Source organism: Poecilia reticulata, chromosome 5 (genome assembly GCF_904066995.2).
Source record: "Poecilia reticulata chromosome 5, P_reticulata-male-v2, whole genome shotgun sequence".
NCBI classification, from domain to species: domain Eukaryota; kingdom Metazoa; phylum Chordata; class Actinopteri; order Cyprinodontiformes; family Poeciliidae; genus Poecilia; species Poecilia reticulata.
In genome coordinates this window covers 4,941,556-4,958,444 of record NC_088834.1, presented here as the reverse complement: position 1 = coordinate 4,958,444, position 16,889 = coordinate 4,941,556, and the positions used below count along the sequence as shown (strand labels likewise).

Below are 16,889 nucleotides of genomic sequence, written 5' to 3'. Positions count from 1 at the left end.
TGTGAACGTTGAAATTATTTTTTTATTTTTCTTTTAAATTAATTTCATTACACTCATATTTTACATTGTTGTTTTGAAATATTTTTCTTCAGGAATTACCTCTAAACACACAAAAGGCATTAATTATTAGTTTATTTTCTTTTATATTTCAAGAGGAAGTTATTTTCTCATACCTCTGTTTTAATTCATCTTCCTCTCGCCCATTAACATTTTTCAAGAGTTTTTTTACAAATATAATTGAAGTTTTACTAATTAAAATCGTGTTTTCTATAATGTATAATAAATTTGACCATGTTTGAGATATCTGAGTAATGTCATATTTTAGCTAAATCTGTGATACCAAAATTCCTAAATTCAGTTTACTGAGTTTCAAAAACAGATTAAATAAACCGTGTTTCCTATCCGTCTTCGTTGCAGAATAATTCTGTCCAGGTTAGAGGTTATAGCTTTCGAACGGGATCCCTTAAAGGCCAAAAAACCATAGATCGACCCATTTTTTTTATTTCAGAAATTGAATAAAGGATTCACAGATGACAAGGCTAAATTTTATGAATATAAACAACTTTTAAAATTCAATTACAGGTCAGAGCTTTTCAATGCAACGAAATAACCTTTTAATTAAGTGCAGTTCTTGTACATCACGTCGGAAGCTGTGAATCGGACGCCAACTTCAGCGTCGTTTGTGTTCTTCCATCCAGGAACGACCACAGGCAGCACTTCTCCGTGGGGTACGGCGACCTAAACGGAGAAAAGACAAACGGCGAAGGTAATTCGAATGTTGTTTATGCCCTGAATAAAATAACAACAAGTACATTGAGTCGGTATTTGATAAATGTCAGCGAACAGGGGGTTGGTGTTAGCATTTCATTGTTGCTGTTGTTAAGTAGCTAACATACATTGCTAACCTGGTTACGTGAAGCAAACCTTAATCTATCTGGAAACAATGGAAGATTGCACATGTGAAAGGAATTTTAGAAAACTGAAAATGTTTGGCTTTGTTATTGTAAAGTATACTGTTATACTCTGTTCTATCGAAAGTATCACGCCATTTGCAAACTAAGTGATCGCCGCGCGACGGAATGAAGTCCATATCTAAGCTAAGCTACGCTACAGAGCTAACTTAACGTCGCTTTTTTATATGCTTGTTACCAGCAATATAACACAATTAGCCACCTGAACACTTATTAATTAAAGTCTACACCTTTCGCATCTGTCGGTGTGCACATATGTAATAGCTGCAAAATTATTGATATTTTGTCACTTCATTTACGATTTTGGAGTTTTTCTTTTCGAACTCATTAATTGGGCCTATAGTTTACACGATTATATTATTTTCTTTTAGTAGTTGTCCATGTCTGTAAATGTTATAAGTAGCATTAAGTATTTTGTTTCATGCCACGTTGTTGTTTTATGTCCAAAATTCAGAACGAAAGTGTAACCTTTCAGCGGTGTCCAATCAGGTGAACAGATTAGCATTTTTAAAGAATTGGAGCACAGTCTAAACTTTTCATTGGCTAAGCCACTTTAATGTAAAGCGTGACATTTTCTTGTTAAGCAGGATTTAACTGATAAATATGTCGCCTATTTAACCGGTAGAGTTTCACGTTTGTGTCAAATACATTGCAATGTTTGTTTTGTGTTTATTATCAGTTCTTTGTAAAGTTGTTATTGACAACAAAAACATTTGAAGTGACTGTTTTTTCTTTATCTTGGATCTAGACATTTGGATCTTCAAACTAGATGATCACTGAATCCGTCCTGGTTCAACTTAAAGGTATGCAAGGAACTGGGCCCCAACAAAAACACCCTGAAAAAACATTTCAACTTACTATATTGTGCTGCATATGTAATGAACCCATAAACCCAAAAGCATGTTTTTTTTTTCTTTAACTGCAGAACTATTTTCAGATTTGACTTAGTATCTTTCTTATGGAGTTTGAGAAACATTCTTTAATTTTACACTCAAATTTTGAATATTTCAATCGCTCGTCAGCCTGTCATTTAATTTTTATGAATCCCTATTTTCTTCTGCAACAGCCGCACAATTTCAAGAGAAGAGGACATTTTGAACAAGCATTTCATTTCATTTTTACAAAACCCACTCGTCTTGTCTGAACTCAATAAGAGGTTGAACGACCAATGTACTTTTGGGTTGGGAAGAAGATTACTCAAAGTGTCGTGTTTGTATTTTTTTCCTAGCAATTGCAACACATAAAATTTGATCACTCTATAAACCACTTGCAGAAAAAAGTTGTACTGCAAAAGTATCTCTCAAAATTATAGCGGAAGCTTAATGTAATGGAGGAAATATTTTTTTGTTAAATGACATAACTCAAATACAACAGCAGTACTTGTAGTCCCTCGTTTCCACTGTGTGTTATAACATGGGTCAGTGCAGGGACTCTTTTGTCCTCTAGAGTCTAGACAATGGTGTGTTGTGTGAGGCCTGTAGCTCTACCTTACCATACCATCATCCTATAAACCTAGAAATGAAGGGGGCCCAGGAATGGTGCGGTACTGGTCGGTTGTAAGGTCCAGTTTTATAATGGAAATGGACAACGAACCACACCAACCCGCGTTGTACCGCTCAGTGGAAGCAGGTCATTAATAGACTACCAATTCTCTTTTTGCATTTTCTTAACAAGCAAATTTACTTATTTGAAAGTAAATGCTCAAGATCAGATTCATGAAAAACCCTATTCAGTTTTTTATTTGATCAAATAATGTGAGCATTTAATAATTTTGGTTTGACCTTAATTGGTCTGCCAATCAAAGCAGGTCAAATTATTAGAATTTTGATGAAAGTCTAATGGTGGTACTTTAATATTTTTGGCATTCATGACTCCTTAAAGATTTGCTTTAAACTGCTGTCCCACAATTGCGTTTTTTTTGTTTGTTTTTTTTGTCCGTGTTCAGAAAAAGCAAAGTTCTCTAATGTTTCTGGAGAGCTTTTGCGTATTTCTTTAGACAGATTCTTTTTGAAGTCGGTCTCTTCAGCGATTTAATTGAAGACTTGCGTTGTTCGACCCGCATTTGTTGTTCACTAGTTTTCACCACCAGCTTGTCGGCCACGTTTAAATGCAAGTGCTGTTTCATTTTAGTTGACACAAAAGAAACAAAATGCAAAAAATAAAAAAAATTATGAAAACTGCCGTGAACTTACTGCATAAATGTTCATTTAAAAATTCTTCTAAACTTTGAAACTATCCGCATTTCAGTTTGCTTTGTTGTGAATTTGATCTTCAATTTTTCATCCACAAAACCCATTTTGTTATGGAACTTGATCTCTCTTCTTACTCACTGACATGTTTCAGGATTGACGACAGTTTAAAGACAATTGTTTGCAATCAAACCGAACCTGTTCGAGCTTTTGAGGCGCACGAAGACAGAAAAGGATAAACCTCAAGATCTAAGCATGTCTCGCAGAAGAAGCCGCAGCCCATCACCAGGGCGATATTCACGCACCTGCAGCAGTAACGATCCAAGGGATTTGGAGAGAAGGATTTTTGTTGGGAATTTGCCAACTTCTGACATGACAAACAAGGATTTGGAAGACCTTTTCTCTCCATACGGGAAGATAGTCGGTTAGTAAACCTACAAGCGTTCACTCGCCAGTTGTTACCTGTGACGGATAATGTCCGAAAAGCTGCCGCTGAATTTTATAGCTGTTTAAAATATTTTGAATATGCCTTTAACTTAAACATTATTACTTGGTGGATGGTGGACAGACAATTTTGTGCCACTTAAAATATTCCTCTTCCAGGCGTGTCCTTGTTTCGAGGTTATGGATTTGTTCAATTTGAGCGCCTTGAGGAGGCTGAAGCTGCAAGAGCAGCTCAAAAGGGCCGAATATATAAAGGGTACAAACTAGGTAAGCCTTAACTGCCAAACATTTGAATAAATGGTCTCGGTAAGATTTTGTTTTGTTTTACAAATTATAAAACTTTTGATGGACTCACTTGTTCAAAATTCTCCATATTAAAAATCAGACATGTATGCTAATATTTAAAACATTTAAGACCAAATGCAACATTTTGCATGTAAATCTTACTTTAAAATGATATTGTCTATATGAATTAAAAAACCACTGTTTTTAAATCAAATTACAGGTACAGAGTTTGCCAGTACTAAGAGCAGGCTAAACCCATAACTTTAAAAAATTTGATGAACAGTTTTCTCTCTGGCAGCAACCACAGTATTGTTATACTTATGTTTTTTAAATATTTCTTCAAAGTTCCAACCGACCTTACCTGAAATTAGTTTTTTCATGAATTGGTTATCAGGGTTGGTGAGTTTACACAGCGGACCCTCTGTAATTAAGACTGAGAAGTATTTGTAAACTACAGTCAAAAGGACAAGTTTCTTTTATTTTAACGTATTCGGTTTGGGACACTAAAACTTTTTAATTAAAGTCCTAGTTTTCTGACATATTGAGGATTTTTTTAAGTTTGTGTAGAAAACTACAATAGTTTTCAAAAAGTAGTTTTTATTTAACATCGTTCTATAGAGCACGTTTAAACAAATGTTGCATTTGATCTTTGTTGCATACTTTTTTTTTAATATGCAGAACAAACAATTTAATGTTTAGTAATACCATTCATAGATTTGTGTTTAAAGGATACAATTATATGAATGGCTGACATGTAGATTATTACATGAAAGCTCTATCCATGTAAGTTTTATTCAGTGGAAGGCACCACTAAGAGGTTGGTTCCTCTACCTCTAAAGCACTAATCATAAAAGTTAGCTTCCCTAAAGCACTGCATCAACATGGCATTTAGCTAATGTGAAAGTACTAACTTCAGTTAAGTTATATCTGCCTTTTAAAGATCCTCAAGCACCAATTTCATTTCCACATTATAATTTCCATGTTCTACAATTATCATAGATAATGAATTTATGTGATTATCTTGTTCCCTGTTCATGTTTTGTTTCTGTATGATTCTTGATTGAAATAGTTATTGGGTGGGAGAAAAAAAGAACGTGAGACCATCAAAAGTCACTGCTGCATGTACAGTCTTCATTTAGATGTTTAACTTTATTCAGCTTATAAAACAAAAAACGATTTATGTGGGAAAATTTTATTAGGGGAAAGCTATGTCTTTACAGTTAACAAAAGCGCTAAACAAAAAAACTAGCTCTGCTATTAGCGAATTAGCAAAAGTCTGCCTACCACTGTTTATTAAAAAGTATTTTGCCAATGTTTTCAAATTAAGTTCATCAGATGGAATTCTTTTATTTATTTTAAATACCAGCTTTTATCTGAATTCCCAAGTGGAAGTAGCTTGGGCGGAGACGAGAGAACCTTTCATCCAACAGATTTGGCGTCTCGGTTTTCTGTGCTTTGAACGTTCGTCCATTTTGCGTTTTCCAATTTGGATCCTCTCCCTAAGTTTTCATTTGGATCGGAAAAGGAATGATGCGGCCTCTCATTTTGCGTGAACAGCATTAGCTGGTCTACATGTCACTGTTGTGTTCAACGTTTGGATTCATTTATTTTCAGATGTAAATATGGCAGTGGAGCGACGGCAAGCTAAACCTCTATCCCAGCAGAGTCCTCCTCGAAGGTAAAGTAACGTGAAACGAGTGTGAAGAGCTACCATCGCCTCTCTATCGGTAAACAGCGTATGTAACATTTTCATCACCTGTAATTTCTCCCAAGGGTTGAATTCGACGTTATCTCACATTTGGATGAGTTCGAAATGGTTTGTTGACATGTCAACATTTTACACAAAACTAACTTGTGTTGATGAGTTGAAATAAAGAACAGAGACACACATCTGGTGTAATTTAAAGTGTCCTTGTCTCAAAGATTCTTATATTGCTCACAGTGGACGTGTTCTTTGTGTGATTTTCTTTTTTTTGTCAAATTCTTGCGCTTAGAATAGATTTCTGTCCTACATCTGTAAGTAGGGTTTGCGTTGCTCAAGTCTCTTTTAAACAGACTCCTTGAAAACTCTTTAAAGACGTTGACATTTCCGACTTTTTAACATTTAAAGACATTTGTCCTATTGATCTTTGAAGAACATGACTACATCAACATTCATTTGCTTTCTTGCGCCTGTGAACAAGAAGCCATCTTAAGGATTCAGAAAATAAAACAAAATAAAGACAACTTTGTCACCTTTGCCTCTATCTCCAGTATGAGATTCTCAACTCCTAACAATGAGTCGAAACACCGCAGCGTCATGGTATCAACACAAAACTTTAAATTTACCGCTTTGTTTTAAGTAAATACAATCACTTCTGTCAACTGTATGTCTGAAACTGCTGCAAGTGGATGGCAGTCTTACTTTCCACATGAAGTCTCTGCGTGACTATTGTGACTGGAAATATTTCACAACAGTAGGAGGAAAAATCTCAGAACCTTCTTTCAGCCAGCTGACTGTCAGTGCACAGCAGGAGTTGGAGCATCTCAAAGGATTTGTATTGGAAAGCTATGACGGGCAGAAAAATGGTTGTGGTGTTTAAACCGGTCGTGGTTTTGTCTCAATCTCAAATGCTTTATATCTCAACTCTAACCTCAATTTACCTTTATATCTTTCGTCCACTAAAACACAATCACTTTGGAGTGAACGGTACTTCAATAAAGCGTGTTGCGATGTGCCGAGGTTCTGCGTTTTTGGCCTGGTATCGAAGGAATCGTTGAGAAATGGAAAGACTCCACGCATTGCATTTAAGCTGTTTTTGCTCTCACTTTCAGTTATAACTCAGTGTCTTTATAAAATTGGGTTTTGGTTTGAAAAACTAATCCAAGTGCAAATTAAAAAGATGTTATCCGAAAGGTGAGAAGAAAATGTTCTAAAATCTTCCAAGTAAAGTGATGCTTTTTAATAAAGATGAACCAGAAGTCTGAAGTTAATTTTTTTTTTTTTGTTTTTTTGTGACCGCATCACTTGAGATCTTAAAATCCAAGCCTGTTTAATATGAATTAAAATTTCCGCCAACAACATTATTGGCTCTTCCACTTCACACTCTTGAGTTTTTCTAGCTCTAATTCTTGACCTCTCTCTCAGGCCCATCTATGGCAAGGAGGGCCGGCCTCGCTCGCGTTCACCTATTTATGGCCGCGACGCAAGAGAACCTCGGGAGAGCCGTGAGGGAAGAGACTCTGCTAGGGAACCCCGGCCAGGTAGCCACTCTCGTGACCCTGATTTCCGGTACCGCTCGGGGAGCAGAGACAAGGACGCCAGGGGCGACCCTCGGGACCCTGCTTACAGGTGACTGTTGACCCTTAGCTGCAAGCTGGTAAATCCATTATGATGTTGCTTAACCATGTAATCTTTCATTTCAGCAGAGAAGATTATGACCGATTCTACCGCAGCGGCAGTGGGGTAGAGGACTATTACAGGAGGAAGGATGAGCCCTTCAGGGACCCGTACTTGGATCCCTGGAATGGACGTCGTGAGCCTGGAGGTTAGTAATTCAATGCTTATAATATCAGCTGGTTCCACAGCTTCGTTCTCTTTGATGTTTTTACCCTGGTTTTCATTTGTTGACTCTATTTTCATTTAAAGCACTGTTTCACAGAAAAAAAAGGTTGCGTTTACTTTTAACCGTAGTTGTACAGTCTTTTTTTTAAAGACTGTACAACTACAGTTGTACAGTCTGGATAAAATCCAGAGACTTGTGTCTAAAACGTCACTGGACTCGATTTAGCATTTAATATCATCATCCCACTTTTTGCCAATCAGTCGAAGACCGCGCTCGACCAGAAGAGCGCCGTCGGAATGAACTGTATCGACAGTACTACGAGGAACTCCAGCGGCGCTACGACGCAGACCGCCCCGTTGACTGCTCTGTGATTGTTGTAAACAAGGCGCAGAAGTAAGTTCACACACTGTCCTTTACAGCATCAAGAATCAAACTGGAAATCTGGAAATCTTTAACCTCATCTTGGATATTTTCATTTCATATTGCGCTTGTGTTTGTGTGTTTTTGTGCATCTTTTGCTTCTAAAACAACTGTAGGGAGTATGCAGAGACGGTCGGGCGAAAGGTCCGCGATTTGGGAATGGTTGTGGATCTGATCTTCCTGAACACGGAGGTTTCTCTCACCCAGGCTCTGGAGGACGTAGGCAGAGCCCGAACTCCCTTCGCCATCATCATCACTCAGCAGCATCAGGTGCACCGATCTTGCACAGTCAACATCCTGTTTGGTACACCTCAAGGTAATTTAAGTCAGCCGTGAGAATCTGTTGGTTAGGTAAGCTTCAAAAGGAGCCCTTCTGTGAATTATACCTTTCATTCTTGCGTGCATTTTACTTGACCAGAACATCGAAACATGCCAATGCAAGATGCAATGTTGCTGGTCGCCCACAACTATGACACCTACAAAGTGGAAAACCGAGAAAAAGAACGGGAGGAAATCGCAAGGAAGGCTGCCAAGATGGCGGATGATGTGTTACTCCGGGAGCCTGACAGAGAGAGCCATCCCATTTCAGTGCTCACCAGCATCACGCTGCTGGCGGAGAACAGGTATCGAATAATATACACTCAAACTTTAAAAGATGTACTGACATTAAAATTGTGGCTTCTAATGCTGCATTCTCACAGCAGGTCTAGATTTTATTTTTTTGACCTTCATACTACTATGTGAACAGTTCATAACCCCAAAGTGGCTCGCATTCGCAGAAGAACAGACACAGCAGGACAATGTTTTGGGGAAGTGATGATGGATGTCGCTGCTGATGATGGACTGATTTTAAAGTTGTAGATTAGTGGGAGCTGAGAATATCGTCACGAGATCACAATGAGAAGAAAAAAGTTAGAAATAGAAATGGCCTTTAGTGGAGTGATGCCTGGAACTGCTGTAGAGAAGTTTGTTTGGATACATATGCTGAACCATGAGTGGTGGGATTGAGATGTGGTGCGCTGAAATACCTGCTGCTCTATTGACCAAGTCTTACCAGTTTGTATACAGAAGCAGTGTTGGCACTGGCCTCTGGTCTCACAGCACCTCAGTTCACCACAAGTTGTCAGTCATTCGAAAGTGTTGAATGTATAGCTCTGACTACAATGTCTAAAAAACACTGTAACCTATTGGATATGTATCTGATTTAGTAACACACATGGAAGTAGCAGTAGAGGGAGAGTGAAGAGATCAGACTTCAGTGAAAAAGTCAAATATGGGTCACATGAGGCAAGAAACATTGGGCTGGGGTTGTCTTTGCCTGCTGTGTGAACGTAGTCCAAGAACGAGGTTCTCATTGGATGTTTTTCATCTAGGTTTTTAACCCCAGAGGAACTGGACAGCCTCATTGCATACATGAAGGATAAAAGAACTCGTCTTGTAAGAACCTCTGAAGATCCTCTGTCAGGTAACCACCTCATTTAACGACTGCTTCAGATCACTACCAGTTGATTGTTTGAAAATAATGTGCATTCTTTCATGCTAAACATATAATAAACAGTAAATCCGAATTGTCAACCTTAAGCTCCTGCAGCGCAGCATCGTGATGTGGTACCATCAGCTGCAGGACTCACTCCATCTACACACGGCACCGTCCAGCCAAGTCACCTGTCGACCGGTTCCAGCGCCTCGGCAAACCCGAGTCACCAGCAGGAGCTGCAGGCTAAAATCCTCAGTCTGTTTAATAGCGGCTCCAGCCCCATATCAGGATCCACTGCCGTTTCCCAGGGCGCCCCTCAGTCACACTCCTACGGCTCACTCGGTCCCTCACCCTCCCAAAATCCATCCCGTTCACCAATGCCAGGGATGGCTTCAGGTGGATCCCAGGGTTACGGCATGTCACTGTCCCGCTTACCCCCTGCGTCTACAGCTCAGAGACCCCCCGCTGCCACTTCAGGTATCAATTTTGACAACCCAAGCGTCCAGAAAGCTCTGGACACACTCATTCAGAGTGGGCCGTCTCTGAACAACCTGGTGGGCCCTGGGTCTGCTCCGCCGATGCCCCAGAGGTCAGCTCCCAATATGGGGCAGGGTCCCCCCCCAATGTCCATGTATCCTCGCCATTATTGAGACAAATGAGCGGTTAGAAGCATTTACTGCAACTGTTTCTGTGATAGGTTTGTGTTAGAAGACCCTGGAGATGTTTTGTAAACGTTTTGATTTTCTCCTCAATTTTGTGCAGTTGAAATTTGGAAGGTTTGCCTAAATTACATAATGGTTTATCTTTTCAGTTTGCCTGAAATGTTTTACGGAATCTTTTTAACATGTGTAACAAACAATAGAGCTATGAAGTATGTTTTGCTTTGTGATAGAGATGGTTCTTTTCAGCCCTGAGCTTGTTTTATAGTTTTCCATTGTGCTGGTCAATCTGTAGTTTTGTTTTTATTGTCAAAACAACACGATTAAAAACTGCAAACACACATTCTGTAGTAAAATGATATTGGTTTATTGCATTTTGTGCTGACAAATCTATAAAATGGAACAGGTATCGCCAGAAGCTAGAGAGATAAGCATTTGAAATATGGATAAAACAGCTTTTTCTTTTTTTAAATGTACCATGAGTCACAATAGAGAATAATACATAATTTTTTTTTTAGTTTAGAATATTTAACTTACACTGACACAGAAATTAAACACCTCAACACTAACTATCTGATTTTATTTACATGTAGTCCCTTCCCACCCATGCCCATTAACCACCCCTGCCCCCAGCAGTTACAAGTGCACGTGTACACACACACACACACCCCCACAGAACTGAAGGGACACACTACAGCGTTACCATTGGACTGGGGAGGGTGTTAAGGAAAATCATGAACAAGTCAAATTTTATATCTGAAACTAAACAGGTTTTGTGTGTATGCCGATTGAAAACAATTTCACATCCATTTTTCGTTTTCCAAGCATCCATACAAAATATTATCAAGTCTGGGTAGTAACAAGGTTCCTGTTGGGGAGAATCAAATAAAATCCTTAAAGCTTTCAGATACTAAAGGTCTGAATGTTTTGGGAAATGTGCATGTCATGGTAAATGTAATCAGTCTAAGGTAGGGCTGGCATAGATAATGGAAGCAGTTTGGGCCGTCTTCAAAGAACATGGGCACAACCTAACTGCAAAGTGCCTGTACTGAAAGCTAATGCTGCGTTCCAGCTTCACTCGGAAATTTTGACTTCCCAGTCAGAAAAATCAACTGGAACTCCGGATTTCCCACTGGGAATCTGGGAACTACTCCAACTATCCCTAGTTATAAATTGTAAGGTGAACCTTGCATCAACGGTACTAAGATGTGGTTGAAACAGGTCGACATGCATTTAACAATGTGTCTAAAATCAATGTCACATGTGGTGTCTGCAGCTCTAAACTGAATAAATTAAAAGTGATGCTTATGGGAAGTAAAGCTTGAAATGATGTTTGTAAGAGCTATTGCATACACAATGTCTATGGGTGTCGCCATGTTAAAATTCCGATTTAAATCGGAATTTACCTCGGGTCTGACATCAAATCCAGCTCCAAGTTCCTACTTCCCAGATAACTGGAACGCAGCCTTAAAACATTTTAGATCTGCCTACGCTCAGACACCTGTTCCCATTTCCATTATTCTGTGCCAGTTATAACAAAGCACATTTCCCAAAATGTTACATAAATTTGGAGATCTTGTATCTGACCTGCAGTTAAGTCCGATTTTGGTCAGGCAGCAGACGAGCCACCCGTCAAGCAGCTTGTATTAAAATTTACCTCACGTATTTGCACATTTTAACGTGTTATTAGTTAAATATCAACAGTTGCTACACATTTTCCAGAGACTGGAAAACACAATTTTCCCTTGTCTTATTCTTTTCACTGGAAAACACAATTTCATACTTAACTGAGAGAAACTTTAGCAATTGTTTTACTTTTTAATAGCTGACACAACAAGAGAACCTCGTGGATAGATCTACCATTTGAAAATAGGTTATAATAATATCCATCTTGGATACAACAATAGGCCAGTCCTAATGAAAGAGAAAAATATACTAGAAATCAAAGTTTCTGACTGATACAAACAGAATACTTGTATATCACAAACATCCAATATATTTTCAGCACACTTTGTTCAGGGTAGTTGCATGCATGCACTGAGTAACACAACATAACTGGAAGGTGGCTCTGCTTGGACAGCAGCTTGAGTTTTTCCTCGTCCGACTAGATGAGATTGAGTATAACGCAAAAGATAGTTCTGATCTTTTTTTTTTTTGGATCAGACATGTTTGTCTGATGCCGCTGTGATCCACTGATGGGTGTGAGTATTAGCCATGTCCCTTCTCTGCAGTGATCTGGGACTTGTTTTTTTTTTTTTTTCCTCTTTGATAGTCCCTAACAGGACAACCTCCTCTCCCACCTGACAACAGATGTGTTTCAGAGCCCTTAATATCCATTAAAGAATGGAGACTGGGTAGTGATCACCAGCAGGTGTTTTTTTTTTTCTTCATGCTACAGTTGTGCAGGTGATGAATATGATGTAAAGTTGTGGATCGGTAAAGCAGGGGGAGTAGTTACATGCTGTTTTTTTTATTTATTTTTTTTAGTCAACAATTAAAGTCCAAGCAGAGCCAGTACCAGAATTGGAAGCGCGAGTTTTATATTCTTTGATAATTTTTCAGAATTATACTGCAGTCACATTTAAAATACAATGCTGGGGTGGATTTTTGTGGCTGGGATGGTGGATAACAGGGGTGTTGTGATGAAGAGGGAGGGGGGATTCTGGGAGGACTCACCTCACAGATTGAGTGACAAGCACAATAAATTTAACAGCTATTATTTTCTTTAAAATGAATTGTCTGAATTTAAAAAAAAAACGAATGTGTGCATGCTAAAACGTCCAATAAAATGCTGAACTTAGTGAGTCTGGATGGGAATAAATATTATCAGCATGTAGTGCACTCTCTTGCCACCAGAGGTCACTCTGAGCTAGTCTGCAGAGCACATTCTCATAGAGCTTTCCAATGCCGCAGGCATAGAGGGCTCCCTAAGAGTAAACTGATCTGGTGTCTCAGCCACATTCAGGTTTAAAACCCAAAAGTCCTGCTGATAAAAGTGGAATTATGACAGAGCTGGTGCTGATGTAAAGCAAGCAAACAAGCAAAATCTGAAAGGAAACAAAAAGCAAAACCAATATTGCACATGATATTACAAAACTCAGACTTTGTCCACAGTGATAGAACAGTGTACAATAAAAGACAACACTAGTATGTTACAGTGTTTCAGATTTAAGTGAAATATATTTACATAAGTGAAATGACCCTTTCTAAGGCCCGTCGATTCGCAAACATAATCTCCTATTATGTTATGTAAAACTACTTGAGAGAGATTTAAATATAACAAGTAAAGTGAACCCATATTTTTTCCATCCTTTTTTTTTTCCCCCTTCAATTTTTTTCAAGGTTTGGCCAAACTGTGTTCTCAAAAATCTTATAACTTCTTGAGAACACCAGGCCACTTTCACTCCGAGCGCTTCACCTTGAGTTGACATGTAAGTTAATCACTATAGAAAACCACTGAAACAAATATTGCCACATAGTACCATGCAAACAGCAATTATAAAACATTTAGAATTCCATAAATAAATTTCCAGTAAACCTCTCCAATAAACTTCAAATATCTTTTTGAATAAATTTAAAAGGCTCAGATGAAGCAGGCGACGCTGTAGACGGTCCTAAAATAACTGGAAAACTGCGAGTAACTCCCTGTTTGTCCGTGACGGGCATGTAAAAGGAAATTCCTCATGACTTGGCACTCAATCTTTGAACACTAGAGCAGGAGTGGTTTGTCGTTTTTTTTTTTTAAATAATATAGAAGGTGTCAAAAGTTTAAAATGTATCAAATACATCAGAAATCCTTAAATTTAAACATTAAAACTCCAGTTCTTTTTAACTTTTAAGATGCCTCACTTGTCTGAGGGATAAAATATAATTATCATAAATAGAGCAGTGAGAAAGTCAGGGAAATGGTTTACTCTCACTTATGGAATATTGCATCAAGTTATTCATTGTAGTGTTTCTATTAAAACAGAACCCTGTCCAGAGGTCAGAGGCCAAACGCGTACAGGTTCAGCCTCGTGTTGTTAGATAACCACCAGCAGCACTGATATGTATGTCTATACCCTTTTTCACGTCGTCTTTAGAGTTGATTCATCTCTATTTACAGTACAAATACATCTATAGATACTAGCAGCATTCACAACATATGGTCAGACATTCAAGCAACACTAAAAACGTTAAATAACATTTTTAAATAGTTCTATAAACTAATTTGTTTTGCTTCCCTATGCTATGTATATATATATATTTATATATATATTTATATTTATATATACTATGTATATATACGAATTTATATTTATACTTCTACTACAAGTGCAAATGACTAAAAATAGTTTCTTTAAAGAAAGAAACAGGAATAATAAAAGTAAAGTGACAGAAGTCCTTGGTCAGAGTGAGAGAGATGATTCTGGATCGTACGAGACTTACGAAATCTACATATACAAAATATTATGTGTAAAAAAATAAATAACATGATCACGTGAGTCCAGATTTGCAACTATTGCACATTCCTTCCAAAATGCACTTTTGTTTTTCAAATTTGCTCTCGAGTCGTTCAGATGTGGGGAAACATGTGGCTCAGATCTTCACCAATATCGGGGATATAAAACCTGACTGGAGAATCTACTGCATAGAGTTCCTTCTTGTGGACAAAGTGAGTTTCGGAGCTACAGAAACCATTGTCCTCCATTCTTAGTCTCTTTATAAAACCCTATAAAGAAATAACTAACAGATGTTCAGCATTTTCAGCTCGGTTTGAGCAGCTTTTTTATTATTCCTTTTTTAACTCTGACTGAACATTCAGTCTTTATTTATCTACAGGGCCACTTTCAAACTAGAGTATCTTTACTATTTTCACTTTTTTACAACACTTTGTCTCATATAGTGGAATTTAAAATAGTTTTTTTCACTATTTCTCTGAAAAATACTTTGATTTGGCACATTAATGTATAAGAATTTGGCAAAACAGATGATATATCTCTGACAATCAAAGTGACATAAATATTTCTCTAGATGAAAAAATAACATTTAGTGATTTTTTTTTTCCTTTAAAAGCATCAAAATCTCACTTGTCGCACAGTGGTGAAGAGTGCAGGTGCTTTTCCTAGCAATGACGTTTACCGTAGTAATGGGAGCCAATAAATAGATACAATAAAATAAATACATTTTTTTTAAAAACAGCATTTTTCAGTGTTCTTTCTGAGCGAAGGAGCCTTTTTCTCTCCACTTAGACGCTTCTCAGTTGGTCACAAAAATACTACACTCATACTGAACAACGCATCAGAGCTTGTACATTATTTACAGTGAATCACACAAGGGTTCGAGAGGTGCTGGCGACGATAACATCCTCCTCCAGGTGGGGGGGGCTTTGTAACTGTCTCCCCACTTTGCTGGGACCCCAGCCTTCTGCTAGGAGACTATATTCACAGTTTAATTACGTGTCAATCTCAACAAACTAGCCTTGTACGTTTTTTTTTTTTTTTTGGCACAAACAGTGGCCACAAAGATAAAACAGCCACTTAGAAATGAGCAGAAATAAAGTCTCGTGGGGGGTAGGGGGGTAGAGAGGGAAAGAAAGTGGTGACAGTAACAGAACAAGTGGAGTAAAAACATACACAGCGGTTGAAAATGTCATGCTAAAGAGTGAGCAGGGTAAAGATAAGACTGCAGAGTAGAGCCACTTTTTAGTCTCCTGGAGTTTCACAGTTCATACTTCCCCAGCTGTACTCTCCTCCGTCCTCCAGCCGGTGGTCCTGACTGCGGGCTGCAGAGTCCGCCATGAAAAAGGCTGCCGGAAGAGTCCAATCACCACAGGGGAACTCAAGAGATCTAATCCTACAATGATCTCATTTCAGCCAGATAATAACACTTGTGGCGATTAGAAGCCATGTCTGTCCCACTCTTGTGTTCAGAAAGACAAAAAAAAAAAAAATAAAACACAGAGATTAAAGCAATAACAGACATATACATGCAGGGGTTTTCACACTTCAGCGAAGAACCCGCACTCGCCAACACCTCATCCCAACCGAGTTAGAGTGGATTAAATGGAAATATGAATGCTTTCATTTTCAGAGTTTTGCAGAGGGAAGGTTTTGGATTCATCTGTCTGTGGGTAGAGCAGAGGGAGAGGCGCTGAAGCTGAGCGGGGCTATTTGTTGGGTGTGAGAGCACTACAGCACAGAAATAAACAGGACCTCATAATGAAGCAATGCTGATGAAGAGGTGAGAGTACAGCTGGAACAGAGGAAGGGGGATGTAGAGGGGCTGGGGGTGCTGCTCTTTCAGGAATAGATAGTGATGACCTCGCGGCCGCCACCGCGAACCAGAAGGACCCGGTTTAGACCATCGGTGAGGACCTCAAGGAATTCCATGTCTGTTAGGTTAAAGTTGAAGAAACAACTGGAGGAAAATTCGCTTTTCAGTCGGGATTTTATGGAGTGTGGTTTGGTGTTGTGGCCTGTTAGTGTATCTCATTCAAACTCTTTTGAAGGCTGTTGTTTCACCCTCATCAAACAATAATGAGGGGTAAAAAACCCCCATGAGTTTTCTACTCTGTGTCGCGGTCCAGTGGACTTGCACTGACCCTGTGTGTGCTTTTACAAGTTTTTTTGTGTGGTTTCAAAAACTTTAACAGCTTCCTAACAGCTTCCTAACTTTTTGGGTAATTTTTTTTAGTTTATTCGGTCTGGAAAATGTTTTAGTCTATTCCCAGCATCAAAACCTTTCTTCAAAAATACCTATCTTCTATTAACCAAGCTTAATAAAAAGAAATGAACGTACTTACTATGAAATTAAAGTAAAGGAAAATACGGCTATTAAAAGAAACATACTTAGTGCCTAACACCATCTATTAACGAAGGATTTCTCTGATTTAATTACATAATCACTTGTAAACTTAC

At 38.4% G+C, this 16,889-nt stretch overlaps 2 protein-coding genes across 8 annotated transcripts in view; one reads left to right on the top strand and one right to left on the bottom strand.

Moving 5' to 3' along the window:
- Positions 1–625: 625 nt before the first annotated feature.
- On the top strand, positions 626–10,333 carry ncoa5 (nuclear receptor coactivator 5). 5 transcript variants are annotated; one of them, XM_017304787.2, is made up of 12 exons: positions 637–766; positions 1,720–1,774; positions 3,315–3,584; positions 3,764–3,871; positions 5,504–5,567; positions 7,017–7,220; positions 7,295–7,416; positions 7,695–7,827; positions 7,968–8,170; positions 8,273–8,477; positions 9,228–9,319; positions 9,437–10,333. In XM_017304787.2, the coding sequence occupies exons 3-12, from the start codon at positions 3,416–3,418 to the stop codon at positions 9,979–9,981; spliced, it is 1,845 nt and encodes a 614-aa protein (XP_017160276.2). In that variant the 5' UTR covers positions 637–766; positions 1,720–1,774; positions 3,315–3,415; the 3' UTR covers positions 9,982–10,333. The 5 variants fall into 5 exon arrangements, with proteins under 5 accessions (XP_017160279.2, XP_017160277.2, XP_017160276.2 ...); XM_017304788.2 differs by having other exon boundaries at positions 635–766; positions 1,720–3,584; positions 7,298–7,416; XM_008408934.3 differs by having other exon boundaries at positions 1,720–3,584; positions 7,971–8,170.
- Positions 10,334–16,889, bottom strand: part of slc12a5a (solute carrier family 12 member 5a) — a 155,260-nt gene continuing 148,704 nt past the window's right edge. For all 3 annotated transcript variants that reach the window (XM_017304944.2, XM_017304943.2, XM_008408932.3), the window contains exon 26: positions 10,334–16,363. In XM_017304944.2, coding sequence (XP_017160433.1) covers positions 16,272–16,363 — 92 coding nt within the window. In that variant the 3' untranslated portion in view covers positions 10,334–16,271. The remainder of the gene's footprint in view (positions 16,364–16,889) is intronic.